The sequence below is a fragment of the Antechinus flavipes genome, chromosome 3 (genome assembly GCF_016432865.1).
Source record: "Antechinus flavipes isolate AdamAnt ecotype Samford, QLD, Australia chromosome 3, AdamAnt_v2, whole genome shotgun sequence".
In the NCBI taxonomy this organism is placed as follows: Eukaryota; Metazoa; Chordata; class Mammalia; order Dasyuromorphia; family Dasyuridae; genus Antechinus; species Antechinus flavipes.
In genome coordinates, this window is record NC_067400.1 from 447,556,376 (window position 1) to 447,569,729 (window position 13,354).

Genomic DNA, 13,354 nt, shown 5'->3' on the forward strand with positions numbered 1-13,354 from the left:
TATTATTCTCTTCACCAAAGACAAATATATTATCCTATACTTGAAGTTCAACTTTTCAAGAGGTTTCATAGTCTTTGTTCCAGGATATCATTCATTTACTGCTCTTTCATCCCCAGATACTCAAGTTTATCTCCATATTCACTGAGTCTTGGATCACTCCCTAAAGATAGATTCCCTAACAGAACCTCAGCTTGTCCTTAAATAGTTTTAGCTTTTGACCCTGTATTTTCACCCTAGCATTATGAGATAGCACATATGAAATAGATACAAAACATCTTTTCTAAGAGGAACAATCTCATATTTTATTTTGATTTATGTCACTTTGATACTGCATTTTTGCCCCTGAGGCATACCAAACCTTTTACCAATTTCCTATATCCCTGGCAATTCTTGCTTGGCTTGAGGTCCTTTCCATCTTGGATATGACAAATGCCAGGTGGCCACAATTTGTCTTTCCCAATGATTTCTTGTTATTCTTCCAAGGTCTGGGTTTGGCCTAGGGTGGAGCCTAGGTCACAGTGACATTTTGGTGTTCTTCCAAAAATAGACTTGGGTCAAATCTTAATCTGGATGGTAAGTTGTCCATTTTCCAAGATTGGTTTTCAAAAGTAAATTTACCTACCCACACATTTTAATTCATCATTTTCTCTTTCCTTCCTTCTTTCCTTTTGTATAATAACTATTTCAAATACTAAGACTAATAATTTCTTAGGTCATATACCAGATTATTCCCACAAACTTTTAAAGTTCTTATTGCTTAGGCCTAATAGGGTTTGTGGCATTTATAGAATCAAAGATTTGCCCTTGAAAGCCTTAGAAGATATCTAATTCAACCTTCTCATTTTTCAGATGATGAAATGGAGACTTTAGGATGTTGAGTGATTTGTCCAAGGACACATACACATGCAGTAAAGGACAAAGATATTAAGAAAATTAAATATTCAGATGAGTTCCTCTGACTCCAAATCTAGAACTCTTTTTCACTGCACAATATTGAATCTCTATATTTATTAAGTGCCTACAGTCTTCAGAAGGACCTGGTGGTACAATGGATTGAATCCTGGGTCTGGAGTCAGGAAGATGAGTTTACATTTAGTGTCAGAATTTACTAGCTATGTAACCTTAGGTTTAAATTCTATTTGCCTTAGTTTTTTCAACTGTAAAATGAGAATAATAATAGCACATCTCTTGGAGTGTTGTTGTGAGAATCAAATGAGATATTTTTTAAAATGCTTAACACAATGCTTAGAACATTGTAGATGCTATATAAATGCTTGTCCCTTGCCCTAAGTATTGGCTACACAAAGACAACAATGAAATCATCCTCATCTTCAATAAACAATAAACATCTTTATTCTATAACCCTAAAAGTGGATTACAAATACAAATTACATATAGTGATAAAATGTGCTCTTCTTGAACATTGTATATAGTAACAGCAAGATTATATGATGATTGATAGACTTAGCTCTTCTCAGCAAAGCAATGATCCAAGAGAATGCTAATAGACATGGGATAGAAAATGCCATTCATATCCAGAAAGAGAAAGCGATGGAGACTGAATGTGGATTGAAGTATTTTCACCTTTTTTATTTGTTCGCTTCTTCTTTCTCATTTTTTTTCTTTTTTGGTCTAATTTTTCCTGAATAACACGACAAATATGGACATTTATTTTAAAAGATTGTACATGTTTAATATATCAGATTGCTGGCTGTCTTGTGGAGGGGGAAAGTTAAGGGAAGAAAGGAGAAAAAAATTTGGAAAGCAAAATCTCACAAAAATGAATGTTGAAAATTATCTCTACATATATTTGGAAAAAAATACTATTGAGAAAAAAATATGCTCTCCTCTCTAGCCAAGAGGACTGTGACCTTTGGTATTATGTGGGGGTACCATGAAACAACTAGAAGGCATAGTAAATATAATGACAAGCCTGGAGTTAGGAAAGCCTAAGTTCAAACTTATTATTAGCTTGGTGATATTGGGCAAGTCACTTAATCTGTCTCAATTTCCTTATCTGTAACTTGGTATCTATGTCCCCTCACCTACATCATGAAGATTAAGTGATAATAGATGCTATATAAATATTAGTTTATTGTTATTGTTGCTGCTGCTGTTTTTAATGTGGAAGCCATAGTGATAAATGGTTACAATACTATAGATTCTGGAATAACCCTAAAAGAATTTACAAAGTACATGATCTTTCTCTAGAATGTTCTCCAAGTTTAGGATTGCTCCTAAGCTAAAAATATCCCATTTTCCTTCAACCATCTGTTACTTCAGTTGGGTACCACAATCTCCAACTACAAATCTAATTCCTAACTTTAATGCTACTAGGACCATTTGCTACAAATGAATGCCAATATTCTATAATATTCATTCTAAATCAGTGGTTCTCAACCTATAGTCTGTTTATTTTCTATTTAGATAAAGATGTAGATGTAGAAAGAGGAGATTTTGATAATTTTATAAAATGTATTTTCTTTGTAACTCTGTATTTTACTTTATGAATAAAAATTGATTTTATGAATTTAAGTTTAATACCCAGGAGTCCACAGTCTTAGCCAGACTGAAAAAAAGAGGTCCATGACACAAAATGTGAAGAACTCCTATCCTAAATAACATCAGCATCTGTACAGGACTTCTAGGTGTTAATATCTTCACTTTAAAGGGTTTCTGATTATGTTTGGTGCCTTCCAAAAAACAGCCTGATTTCTTGTTGAAGAGTTAAATTGCAGAGGCTAATATCAGACTCATGTGTTAAGCATGTGTTTATCACAGTTGATATTGAAGACCAGCTCATTATCTGGTTCTTCGTTTTCAAGATATCACTTACCAATATAAAGAATTGAGTGCATTCTGTAAACCATCAAGGTGAACTTTTCTTCTAATAATACAAATTACAAACCAGCCTCTTCTCCTCATTCCTGACTACCCATAAATTTACCACAAAGAGTACAGCCAATGTGTGGGGGATATAAGTGGGGAAACTTTCTGGATCTCCTGACATCATTAGAGTACCAGAGAAGCACATTAATTTATTTTCCCATATTTTTTTATTTCCTTTGCTTCTCTTTTTAGTAATTTCTTATTTGTGATGGGGCATGTTCATATCCAAGCTTTTTCCTGTCCACATTGTACTCTCCCCTACCCATTCAAGCTCTGAAACCATAATCAAAACAGAACAATTTTTGGCACAGGAAAGGGCCTATCATTCTGTTCCACTCAGTATCTCTGTGATTTTCCAAATGAACACGACCTTCTCTTAACACCATTCCATTAGATGTTGTCTTCATCTTTGGAATATAAACTCTGTAAGGACAGAAAGTGTTTTGGTTTTATATCTCTAATACTTAGCATTATGTTTTGCATACAGTTAGTGCTTAATAAGTGCTTTCCATTCTTATGTCTTTTTGTTGCCTTCTGAATGATACTCAGAACTATAGTATTCTGTGACTCACAGCCATATGACATATATCCTGAATGCAATGTAGAAATCAAATTCCATTAAGGACTGGTAAAAATTGATGGTTTGGATAATGAGCTTTGACTGTATAAAGTGTTGGATTAGAAATTGTAAATATGAAGGACTGATGGCAAGTACTTGAGCAGATGACCAGTGATAAAACATAGTAGTATAAATATTAATCATGCAACAGTGTAAAAAATGAAATAAAGCAGTCTGGCCAGTAAGTAGGTGCTTTAAGAAATCTATACATACAAATCTGGACAAGAATCAGGGAGCTGTAGAAGTAGAATTGATGAATCAGATCTGAGACATATTGTGGAGAAAGAAACAACAGGATTTACTGATTAATTGAAGGTAGGGAATTGATAAATTGAGTGCAAGATTGTAGGCCTTGGGTACAAGGAAATAAGTAACACCAATGGTTACATGAAGAAATAGGTGAGAGACCATTTTGGAAAAAAGAGAGATCATCTTGGTTTTAATTATGTTAAGTTTGTTTCATATTCAGTGGGGAGATTTAAATGGAAATCACATAAAAGTAATATAAATTATTTAGAAAGTGACATACTGAAAGTGACCACTCCCTCCCAGAGCTGTGATAAAGAAAGAAAGGAAAAATAGCTATAATCTGGCATGCACACTAGATTTGGGAAAGTCAACACAAGAAGAGTGAGAAATTGTCAGAAATTAAATTATGATGATAAAAAGAGAAACATTTATGATGAGGAAAGAAGGAAATTGTTGAAAAAGATTGATACAAATATGAAAGAAAAGAAAGACATTGTTTCAAGGAATAAAGTAACAGTCATTGTACTAAGTGTTGGTTAGACTACATCTGGAATACTATGTTCACTTTTGGGGAACATAGTGTTAGAACATAGTGGGGAACATAAAGTATCTGGCAGGGTGGAAGGGCAATCAGGATGACTTGAGACTTTGTTTCACTCATTGTCACTTAAGGATTGATTGAATAAATTACTTATGTTTAGATGGGAGAAAAGATAACTTGGTTGAAGGAAAGGATTAGAAACAATTCATGTGTCCAAATTTGAAAGTCTGATATATGGAAGAGGGATTGAATTTGTTTGTCCCCAAAGAGAAGAGCTAGACATGATAGATAGAAATTTCATAGAGCACAATTTAGGTTTCAAGTCAGGAAAAAACTAACAATTAGAGTCATCTAAGAATGGAATGGATTACTTAGTTGTTAATACCTTGTTGGAGGTCTTTGGGCACAAGATAGATTATGACTTGTCAAATATATTTAATGGGAATTCCTTTCAAGTTATGGTTGGATTAGGTGGCTGCTGAAGTACTCATCAATTCTAAAATATTATAATCCTCTATAGCAACATTTCTAGAGTGCTTTAAGCACTTTGCAAAACACTTTACAAATATCATCTCATTTTATCACCAGACCAACCCTGGGAAGTTGGTGCCTCTGGAAATAGGTGCTATTAGTATACCTATTTTGTAGATGAGGAAAATGAAGCAAAAGTTAATTGACTTGCATATAGTCCACACAGCTAGTAAGTGTCCAAGCCTGGATTTGGATTTCAAACTGAGCCATTTTACCTGACTTTAGCTTCCATTTCTTATCCCTTGTGCCACAGAAGGAAAGATTAAAAAGTTAATAGAAAAACTGATAGTTGAAATAGAATAAAAGTAATGGTTGAAGTGTGAACAAAGAGGGAAGTCAAGATTGAACTTTATAGGAGTCTTAAAAGAGCCCATTATTATTAATCAGAAAAGGAAGTGTCACAAAGATAGGAAGAAAATCAGAAGTACTTAGTATCACAAGAAAGATCTCAAACAGTTTCAAATAATCAGAGTAAGATTTTTCAAGGAAAATGTTAATTTAAATTAATCTCAAGTCATTAAACATTGTTAGGTACTTTATGTGTTCCAGGCATATTAGGTGCTGGAAACAAACAAACAAACAAGGAAATAGCTCTTCTCTTGAAAAGTTTACATTCTATTTATGCAGTAGAGAGAAATATGTACACTAATAAGAAAATACACAATAAATGTTAATGAAATACAAACAGTTGGGTGAGGTTCATGGGGAGAAGCTCTAATAATTAGGAAATGAGGAATAACTTTGTGTTGGATGTGGTACTTCATCTGAGTCTTAAATGAAGATAGGCATTCCAAAAATGGAGAATAGGAGGGGAAGCGTTCAGGCATGAGAGGACAGCTTGTGCTAAAGGATTGGGGGGAGGGACGGTTGGGGACTGAAAAGCAGAAGAGAGAACTTTGTCTGAAATTCAGAACAGGACATTGGTTGAAGAACATGTTAGTAGAATGAGGTATTAAAGAGAATCTGGGGATGTGTAAAAGGGAAGACACTTGGCCGCAATCTTGTGTGAAGATAAAAATTAACATTTAATGCTAACCAGAACAATAAACATGTAAAGGAACGAAGGGGACTTCAATGGCAGGAAGAGAAAACCTGGCAGAAGAGACTGGAGTTGTTAACTTGCTTATGACAATTTAAAATTATTGTGGGTATGTGCACAGGGCCATCAAGCATTCCGAGTGATTCCCTCTTTTGATGTTAATATTATAAAAATCATGGAACCACAAAGCTATTTGCAGAGCCATGTAAGGCTTCTGCAGTCAATTCAGTAAACTCTTGGAAGTGCTGCTTTAGTTTCATGAAGTGCTCTCTAGCCAACTAGACCACATTTGGGTATGTTTTGTACCATCTGGAATGCTTAGCCTGTGACAGAAATAAAAAATAAAAAATTATTGATCCAATTTGATGTTTATTGTGCTTATATGCATATAAATGAAGATTTGAGTTGAGTCTCAGTTACTAAAATTTTGTACTACAGCTGTCCATCCTTATCACAATATTGATTGCTTATATAAAATTCAATTTACCTCTCTTTTCCACAGTTTTTTCATCTGGAAAATGAAACTATTGGACTACATAAACTTTAAAGTGTTTTTCATCTCCAGTGCTTATGACTTTTCTTTCCAAAATGTGTTTATTTCTTACTTTCTCAAAATATTCTAGCTTCATTGGCTGCTCGACCCCAAACTTAGCTTGCATGGTTTATAAGTGTCACTGCATATTTATATGAGAAAAAATAGAAAAAGTTGTATTATTGACTAAACATCAAATTTTAAAATTCCTGATGATCAGTTTTGTCCTTTGTCATTGTTTCAAGATGTTTTAGGCACTTATTCACATATAGCAACACAATGAAATGTAACTGTTTTTTTTTCTCTATTATAAGTATCTACATCTTTACCAAACTGAAAAAAAAGTACTGTATTTTCAGTGATTGTCTTCGTAAGTCTGGAACAGTCAGGAGCAAAATGTATTCATTGTCCTTGGTGAACCCTTAAATGTGAAATTGTTCTTTTAAGTGATTAAGAATCAAGAATCAAGATCAGATAGGGTTTTTTTTTTTGTTTTTTTGAAAGAGAACTCATTCTGGCACATGTCAAAAACCAAGTTCATTCTGTGTTTAAAAGCATTGTTTAGCAACTATACTGCAAGTTTGGAAGAACTCCAATCACTTTTTACCTAAGAGATACACTAAAAAGTAAAAGCCAAAATTAAGACTGTGGTCCAATGTGACAATCAGGTTCTTTGGAGGATGGTTGGTGATATCCTTTTATTTAATTTTTGTTTCTAAAGTGACTCACAACAACATTTCAGTTAGCCTTCCCTAGAGCAGTGAATATAAGCACCAGCTGAAGCTCCAGAAGCATGTAGAATTTTTGCCTTTCAAGATTCATTCTTACATTCAGCAAGCATTGTAAAAACTTTATTGATATCTTTTGTTTTCTGTAACTCAAATTTCTCAATATATCCTTTTTCCCCTCTCACTTTAAGAAATTCTTCCCTTATAATGATATGTAAAATATTTTTAAAGGATGAATAAAGGGTTCAGCAAAGCTAACCAATCCATTAGTTGAGCCATTAGTCAGCCATACCTAGTCCCTCATATCTGCAAAAAAGGGAAGGAGCTGCATTTTCATATTTCTCTTCTGGGGTCAAGCTTGGTCATTATTTAACTTCAATTTTTGTTATTATTGTTCATGTTTTCCATTTACACATTTGTAACAACAAGAATTTATCAGCTATCTGCTATGCTTCAAATATTGTTCTGGGTACTGCAAATATATAAACAAAAATAAAAGCAGTCCTTGCTATCAAGAAATGATCAGTTATATATTCACTGTCTTTGCATTTGCTAGGTGGATCCTTCTCTCAAGACAGGGGATACATTTCTACTACTTTTATAAAGTCCCAGGATACATGTAGTATTGACTATATGCAAACAATCCTCTTACCCAATATCTAAAAGAAGGTGATAACAGTAGCTTCCAAAATGTTTCCTGAAGGATGTGGGGAATTTTTAAAAGAAAGAATTAATTAAAAGCATATTTTAGAAGAAAAATAAAAACTTTCTTGTTCTGTTGTGATTAACTTTTAAAGGACAAAGTAATGTTATATGTTTAATTCAGTTAGACTCAATAAGTATTTATGTTGGGGCAAACTCTCTTGGTACCAGGCTCTGTGAACCTGAAGATAAAAATGAAACTCCCTGAAAGTGCTTATATTCTATTTAGAAGAAACATGTACAAAGAAAATTAAACACAAATATGTACTAAGTAATTTTCAAGGGTAAAATACTGATCTAACATGAAGAGTTGTTTAGGATAAACAGTGAAAAAATAGGGTAAAATGACATGGGAACAAAAGAGATAAGGCTGATAGGGATCCTTATGAGGGAGGAAGAAGTGATGTCCAGGAAAGGGAACATCAGCTTAGGAGGTCTCACTCTCAGACTCAGAAACAAAAGAGTTCCAGTAAAGCCTTAGAGCAGCTGAAGTGTCATTGTACCCTTTAAAATAACAATAATCCTGTTAATTTTATTACTGATCTTTTATCAAGAGATAGAATTGGGAAACAATAGCATCAAGTCAGATGGTAAGACCCTTAAGCCTTCTTCTGTCAAGACAATCCTAGGCTAGGATGGTAATAGAGATTTAAGATATAGGTTAAATGCTCACCTTGCTCCAGACTTATTCTGCTGAGTAGAAAATTTTCTTTTATGATTCCACTGTTTAAATAGGTCAAGATCTATAGCCACAGTAAAAGAGAACATCACTTGTTCTTACAAGAGGCTTACCTAGTGTTCTTTACTATCACCATCCTTATGGTCCATCTCTCATCATAGTTCCACTCATAGCCTCCTAGAATAAGGGGTTTTTCACCTGAGATCCAGGAACCTCCATGAAAAAAAAATCACAGAATATTTGAACTTGAATGGGGAAAATTACATTTTTATTTTCACTAACTTCTAAAAGAAACTTAATATTTCTTCCAGTAACATAAATATAATAATCAGACATAGGATGGAGGGGTTTCACCAGACCATTAAAAGATCCCTTTATCTTTGTACTAAAGAGACCTGGGGTAAAAATTAAGAGAAGTCAGAAAATGTAGGCTCTATAAGCATATCCAAGTGTATCCCCTAAAAAGCAAACTCTGTAAGCAAGCAGGGGTTGCAGGGTTTCTTCCTTGCCAGAATCTTCATCAAAGTCCTTTGTGTCAGCAAATAAGCTTTTGTACTTTCTTGGTCATTTAGATTGCATTATTCACAATGTTTCCAACATTTGCTTTCAAACCAGCTGAGTTTTGGCATTCTCCCTAAACTAATTAAGCATTTGCTCTTCTTCACTGCATTTTTACCACTATAAAATATAATACTCATCTAAATTAATTAAAACATTTAAAATCTAAAATTTAATGGGCAAGAGATTGTTTTGCCTTAGGGCTTGGCTCTACATTAGTCCTAAACTGAATTTGCTCTTTGATCTAAGAAAAAAGCAATGACGATAAATTTTTTCATCTTTGTTGTTCTTTTGCTGTTTGGCCTCATCTTTTTTAGGACCAATATAGTCACCAGTGTAAGACCCTTGTTGCTTTATTCTTATCCTAAAGGCAAGTAGTAGAAATTATTTCCAGATCTTGCAATTCTCAGTAATTATCATTCAGGCCCCATGTGCCCCTAAAATAATAGATCTTTTCAGTCTGCAACATACATAGTGAAGGTGTAAATTTAGCATTTAAAAAAATATGTATAATTATGGAAATGGTAGCATCAATGTCCTGTAGTTTATCTGGTATATTTTGTTCATCAAAATGAGTTATTATTGTCACAGTGGGAAGGTGATACCTTTCCATTGGCTGTTTCTGTATGTAGCATTCAGACTATTACTTTGTTTCCAAAAGTATTACTTTAATTTTCTGAAGTTTCTTACTTTAGATTTTCTTTTCAACCAATTTATTTTGCCCTGTCTTTCCTTCTATGTAGAACCCATATCTTACCTCTTATTTTTAAAAGTTAGAAGATGGGAAGAAAATATTTTATTGGAAATAGGTATTTCCCATGTTCTTAAATTATTTCCACTGAAATCTTATGGAAGTTTCTATAAGGCATAATATCATAGGTTATAGTCAGCTCTTTTCTGACATTTATCTCTTTAGTTGACTAAATTAATCATGTGCTGATAAGATTTGGTCATTATATTAGACATTATCACATCTTTGTGTTGTAATATTGCAGTTATTTATTTCAACTGTATGGGATAAAGCCTTAGATTCACAGATATGTATTGAGATTAGAACAAAAATTCTATCATTGAAATTAAAATATGTACATGCACACATATTCAGACTCCAAGGAAAATCACAGCACAATATGGTTTGACCCAGTGCTTTGAAATTTCTTTTGGCCAGACCCCCTGATGTTAGTAATTTGCTTTTTTCTTTCTTGACTATTTCATTTTTATGTTTTTTTGGATGACATTTCCTTATATGATCCTCTTCTAAGAAACAGAAAACTTTGCAAGAGAAATTTTTTCTGGGGAACTTGACATCCTGGTCATTCCTTAGGGACAAACATCTTAAGTGACTGTTGGGGGTGGGCAGGGACCTTAGGCAGACTCAGGAAGCCAATAGTGAATTTGATATCCTTTTGGCATTTAAAGAAAACATGAAAGAGAAGCAACTAATCATAATTCAAGATAGAATTTCTTCCTCCATTTTGGTTTGCCTCCAACAATCTAAGGTCTATGGACCCAAACATTCATCACAAGAGAGAATCTCCTACTTCGTTCTTTCTACCTTCTTCGGTCTTTCTATCATCAGCTCAGCATATGCTTACAAGTTCTGGGTTTTTTCAACATTCCAAACTTTGGTGCAGGTTTTATTGAAAGAATAAATATGGAAAGATGTATTTTTAAAGGCATTTTAGATAGAGGGAAAAAAAGAAACCATTTTTGTATGTTAAGAATAAGATGAGATATGGCAAGAAAGTGAGACTGTCTTTCATGTCCATGTCAGTCACTAGAATCATGTCTGGAACTTTCAGACATTAAATTAAGTTTAAAGTTTAAAATTAAAAATTAAAGTTTAAAGATATAATCCCGAGTTCAGAAATCCAAATTTGCAAAATGTTGTAACTTGCATAATGTTAATGCAGTTGGTCAACACAGATGAAAATGATTCTTTGCTATTTGAAACACTTAAAGTTGAATTTAGTAAGCTTGAAAACAAAGGATTGAAATTCTGATGAAAATCAAATTGTTTCTCCCCCACCCCCCCACCCCCAGGCCAGGAACCATTTTACAGGCATATTGTGAGCATGTCTACAAAATTGTGTGGGTGTATAGAAGCTTTAATCTGAACATCTCTGTCAGTGTAGGAAGGCAATATTGCCTCTCCATTGATTTTACTGTTGTCTCTTATGAGCAAATGGTGTTATTTCCCTCAAACTGAGAAGAGCTGCAGTTACTGGTGGGGTTATTTTTCACCAGAGGATTATCCAGAAACAACAAATTTGTTTTACTTTACTCAGACCTGTCATAATTGACAGAAACTTGCGTCACCTCAAAAGTGGTGCTTATGTTTTGATTTACGAGGCTCACTTTTCCTCTGTCATTTTTCTTAGAAGAAATAAGAATATAGATGGAAAACATACACACAGAGAACTATATACTATGTTTTTGTTATACACTACTAGTTCTTCATCTGTTGTGAGTCATGGATCCCTTTGGCCTATGGACCACTTCGCAAAAGAATGTTTTAAAATAACTAAGGGAAATACTAACTTCAGTTAATGAAAATTTTTTTAAAAATTTTTCTCACATCTAAGTTAATAGATTCCTTGAAATTTATCCACAGACCCTTAGAGCCTACATTAAGAATGCCTAAGGATATAGGATAAAGAAAACAAACTAGCAACTATAGCAACTCTCTTTTAGCTATCTTCATTATTTGTTATATGCAGTTGCTATTCTACCCAACTGTTTCCCAGAATGAAAGTAATTTTATGCTTATGGTTAGGCTTACTTTGATATCAGAGAAAACATCTATGTCCTTTCACAACATGACCCTTAGCACCATTGTCAGAGACAAAAATCCCCAAGTAGATGGATCATAGGTCTGACCCAGTGCTTGTTCTTATGTTTAAATGTGCCTTTCTCATGTAAAGCTATTTTAATCCTGTGTCATCACTGACAATTTTAAACAATGATCTGTTTTTATCTTCCATTCCTTAGAATGTCGAGTGGTAAAATCCACTTCCTACACCAAAATAGCTTCAACATCCCGCAGAAGCACCACCAAGAGTCCTGGTCCATCAAGGCGCAGCAAATCCCCTGCTTCAACCAGCTCAGGTAAAGTAATGAAGATAATTATTCCGAAACAGCTGTCCTTGTCACTTTAATTTTTGAATCCTAGTGAATAGTGGGTGTGTGAAGTCTTTGTGTGGTACTGATAAAATGGTGTAAAGTTCCAGTTTACAATTTTAGAATGTTATAGTTTATTTCATAGATCTGTTATAGGATAGCATGTTAGTTGTGGAAATTGGAAGCATATCAGATGGAAAGATCATCTAGTAGATAATCTGGACTTCCAAAACATTTGAGGGACCATATAAAGCCATCTATCCATTACTGCCCCACCAACTCATTAGGATTCCAGAAACTTTTACCACTAGATTTATTCCTTTGTGTTAAGCTTGAAAAACCATTAGTAAGAGTATACATTCTTCCCAAATGAGGCCCCATAATTGTAGTTTTTGCCACCCACGGGTAACATGAAGATAGAGGGGAATCTCCCAAAAGCAGGTGGGAAGAGAACAGAGAATCAAGACAAACAACCTATTGAAAAATTTTACCCATCTTGAACCAGACCCAGTCCCAGCCCTAAGAAAAGTCATCCTAGTAACCACCATCATGTCTTTTTCTCACCACCACCACCACCACCTCCCTAGATAATAATGGTTCCTTTTCACCTGAATAATGCATAAGTTATTATGATAAAGAGTGAAATAATGTGGGATACTGATGGCATTTATGAGGAAATAATTATAAGTGATTGATAATACTTGAAATGGAGTATAGCATAATAGATGGCTTTAGACATAGGAATACTCTAATACCTCCTGACTGTCTCACCCTAAGTGAATCATTTAATTTCTGTGCTAGATCCAGACTATAATTTGCCAAGAATCAAGAGTTCCATATACCAATGAAATGGCAGACTTTATACAATTCATTAACACATCATAATCAGTTTTCCAGAAAACTTAAGATGATTTCATATGGAAGTATTAGAAAAAGATCTATTTGTAATCAATTAATACAAAAACATGTCTGATGTCTTTCACTCTGTGTATGTTTATAATGAAACATGTAATATGTATATGGAGATTTTTAACAAATACTCTTTTTTCCACAGTGGCCTTTTATTTGCCACTTAAGTATTTTTAGAGTTAGCATCATTAACAATCCAACTTTAATTACAAATCAAGGAGAGAAATGTTTATAAAACTTATTAACAGAATCAATAAA

The 13,354-nt window shown here is 33.8% G+C and overlaps 1 protein-coding gene across 3 annotated transcripts in view; it reads left to right on the forward strand.

The window, feature by feature from the left end:
- DCLK1 (doublecortin like kinase 1) overlaps positions 1–13,354 on the forward strand; it is a 393,205-nt gene that overhangs the window by 269,783 nt on the left and 110,068 nt on the right. For all 3 annotated transcript variants that reach the window (XM_051986464.1, XM_051986465.1, XM_051986469.1), the window contains exon 5: positions 12,059–12,175. In XM_051986464.1, coding sequence (XP_051842424.1) covers positions 12,059–12,175 — 117 coding nt within the window. The remainder of the gene's footprint in view (positions 1–12,058; positions 12,176–13,354) is intronic.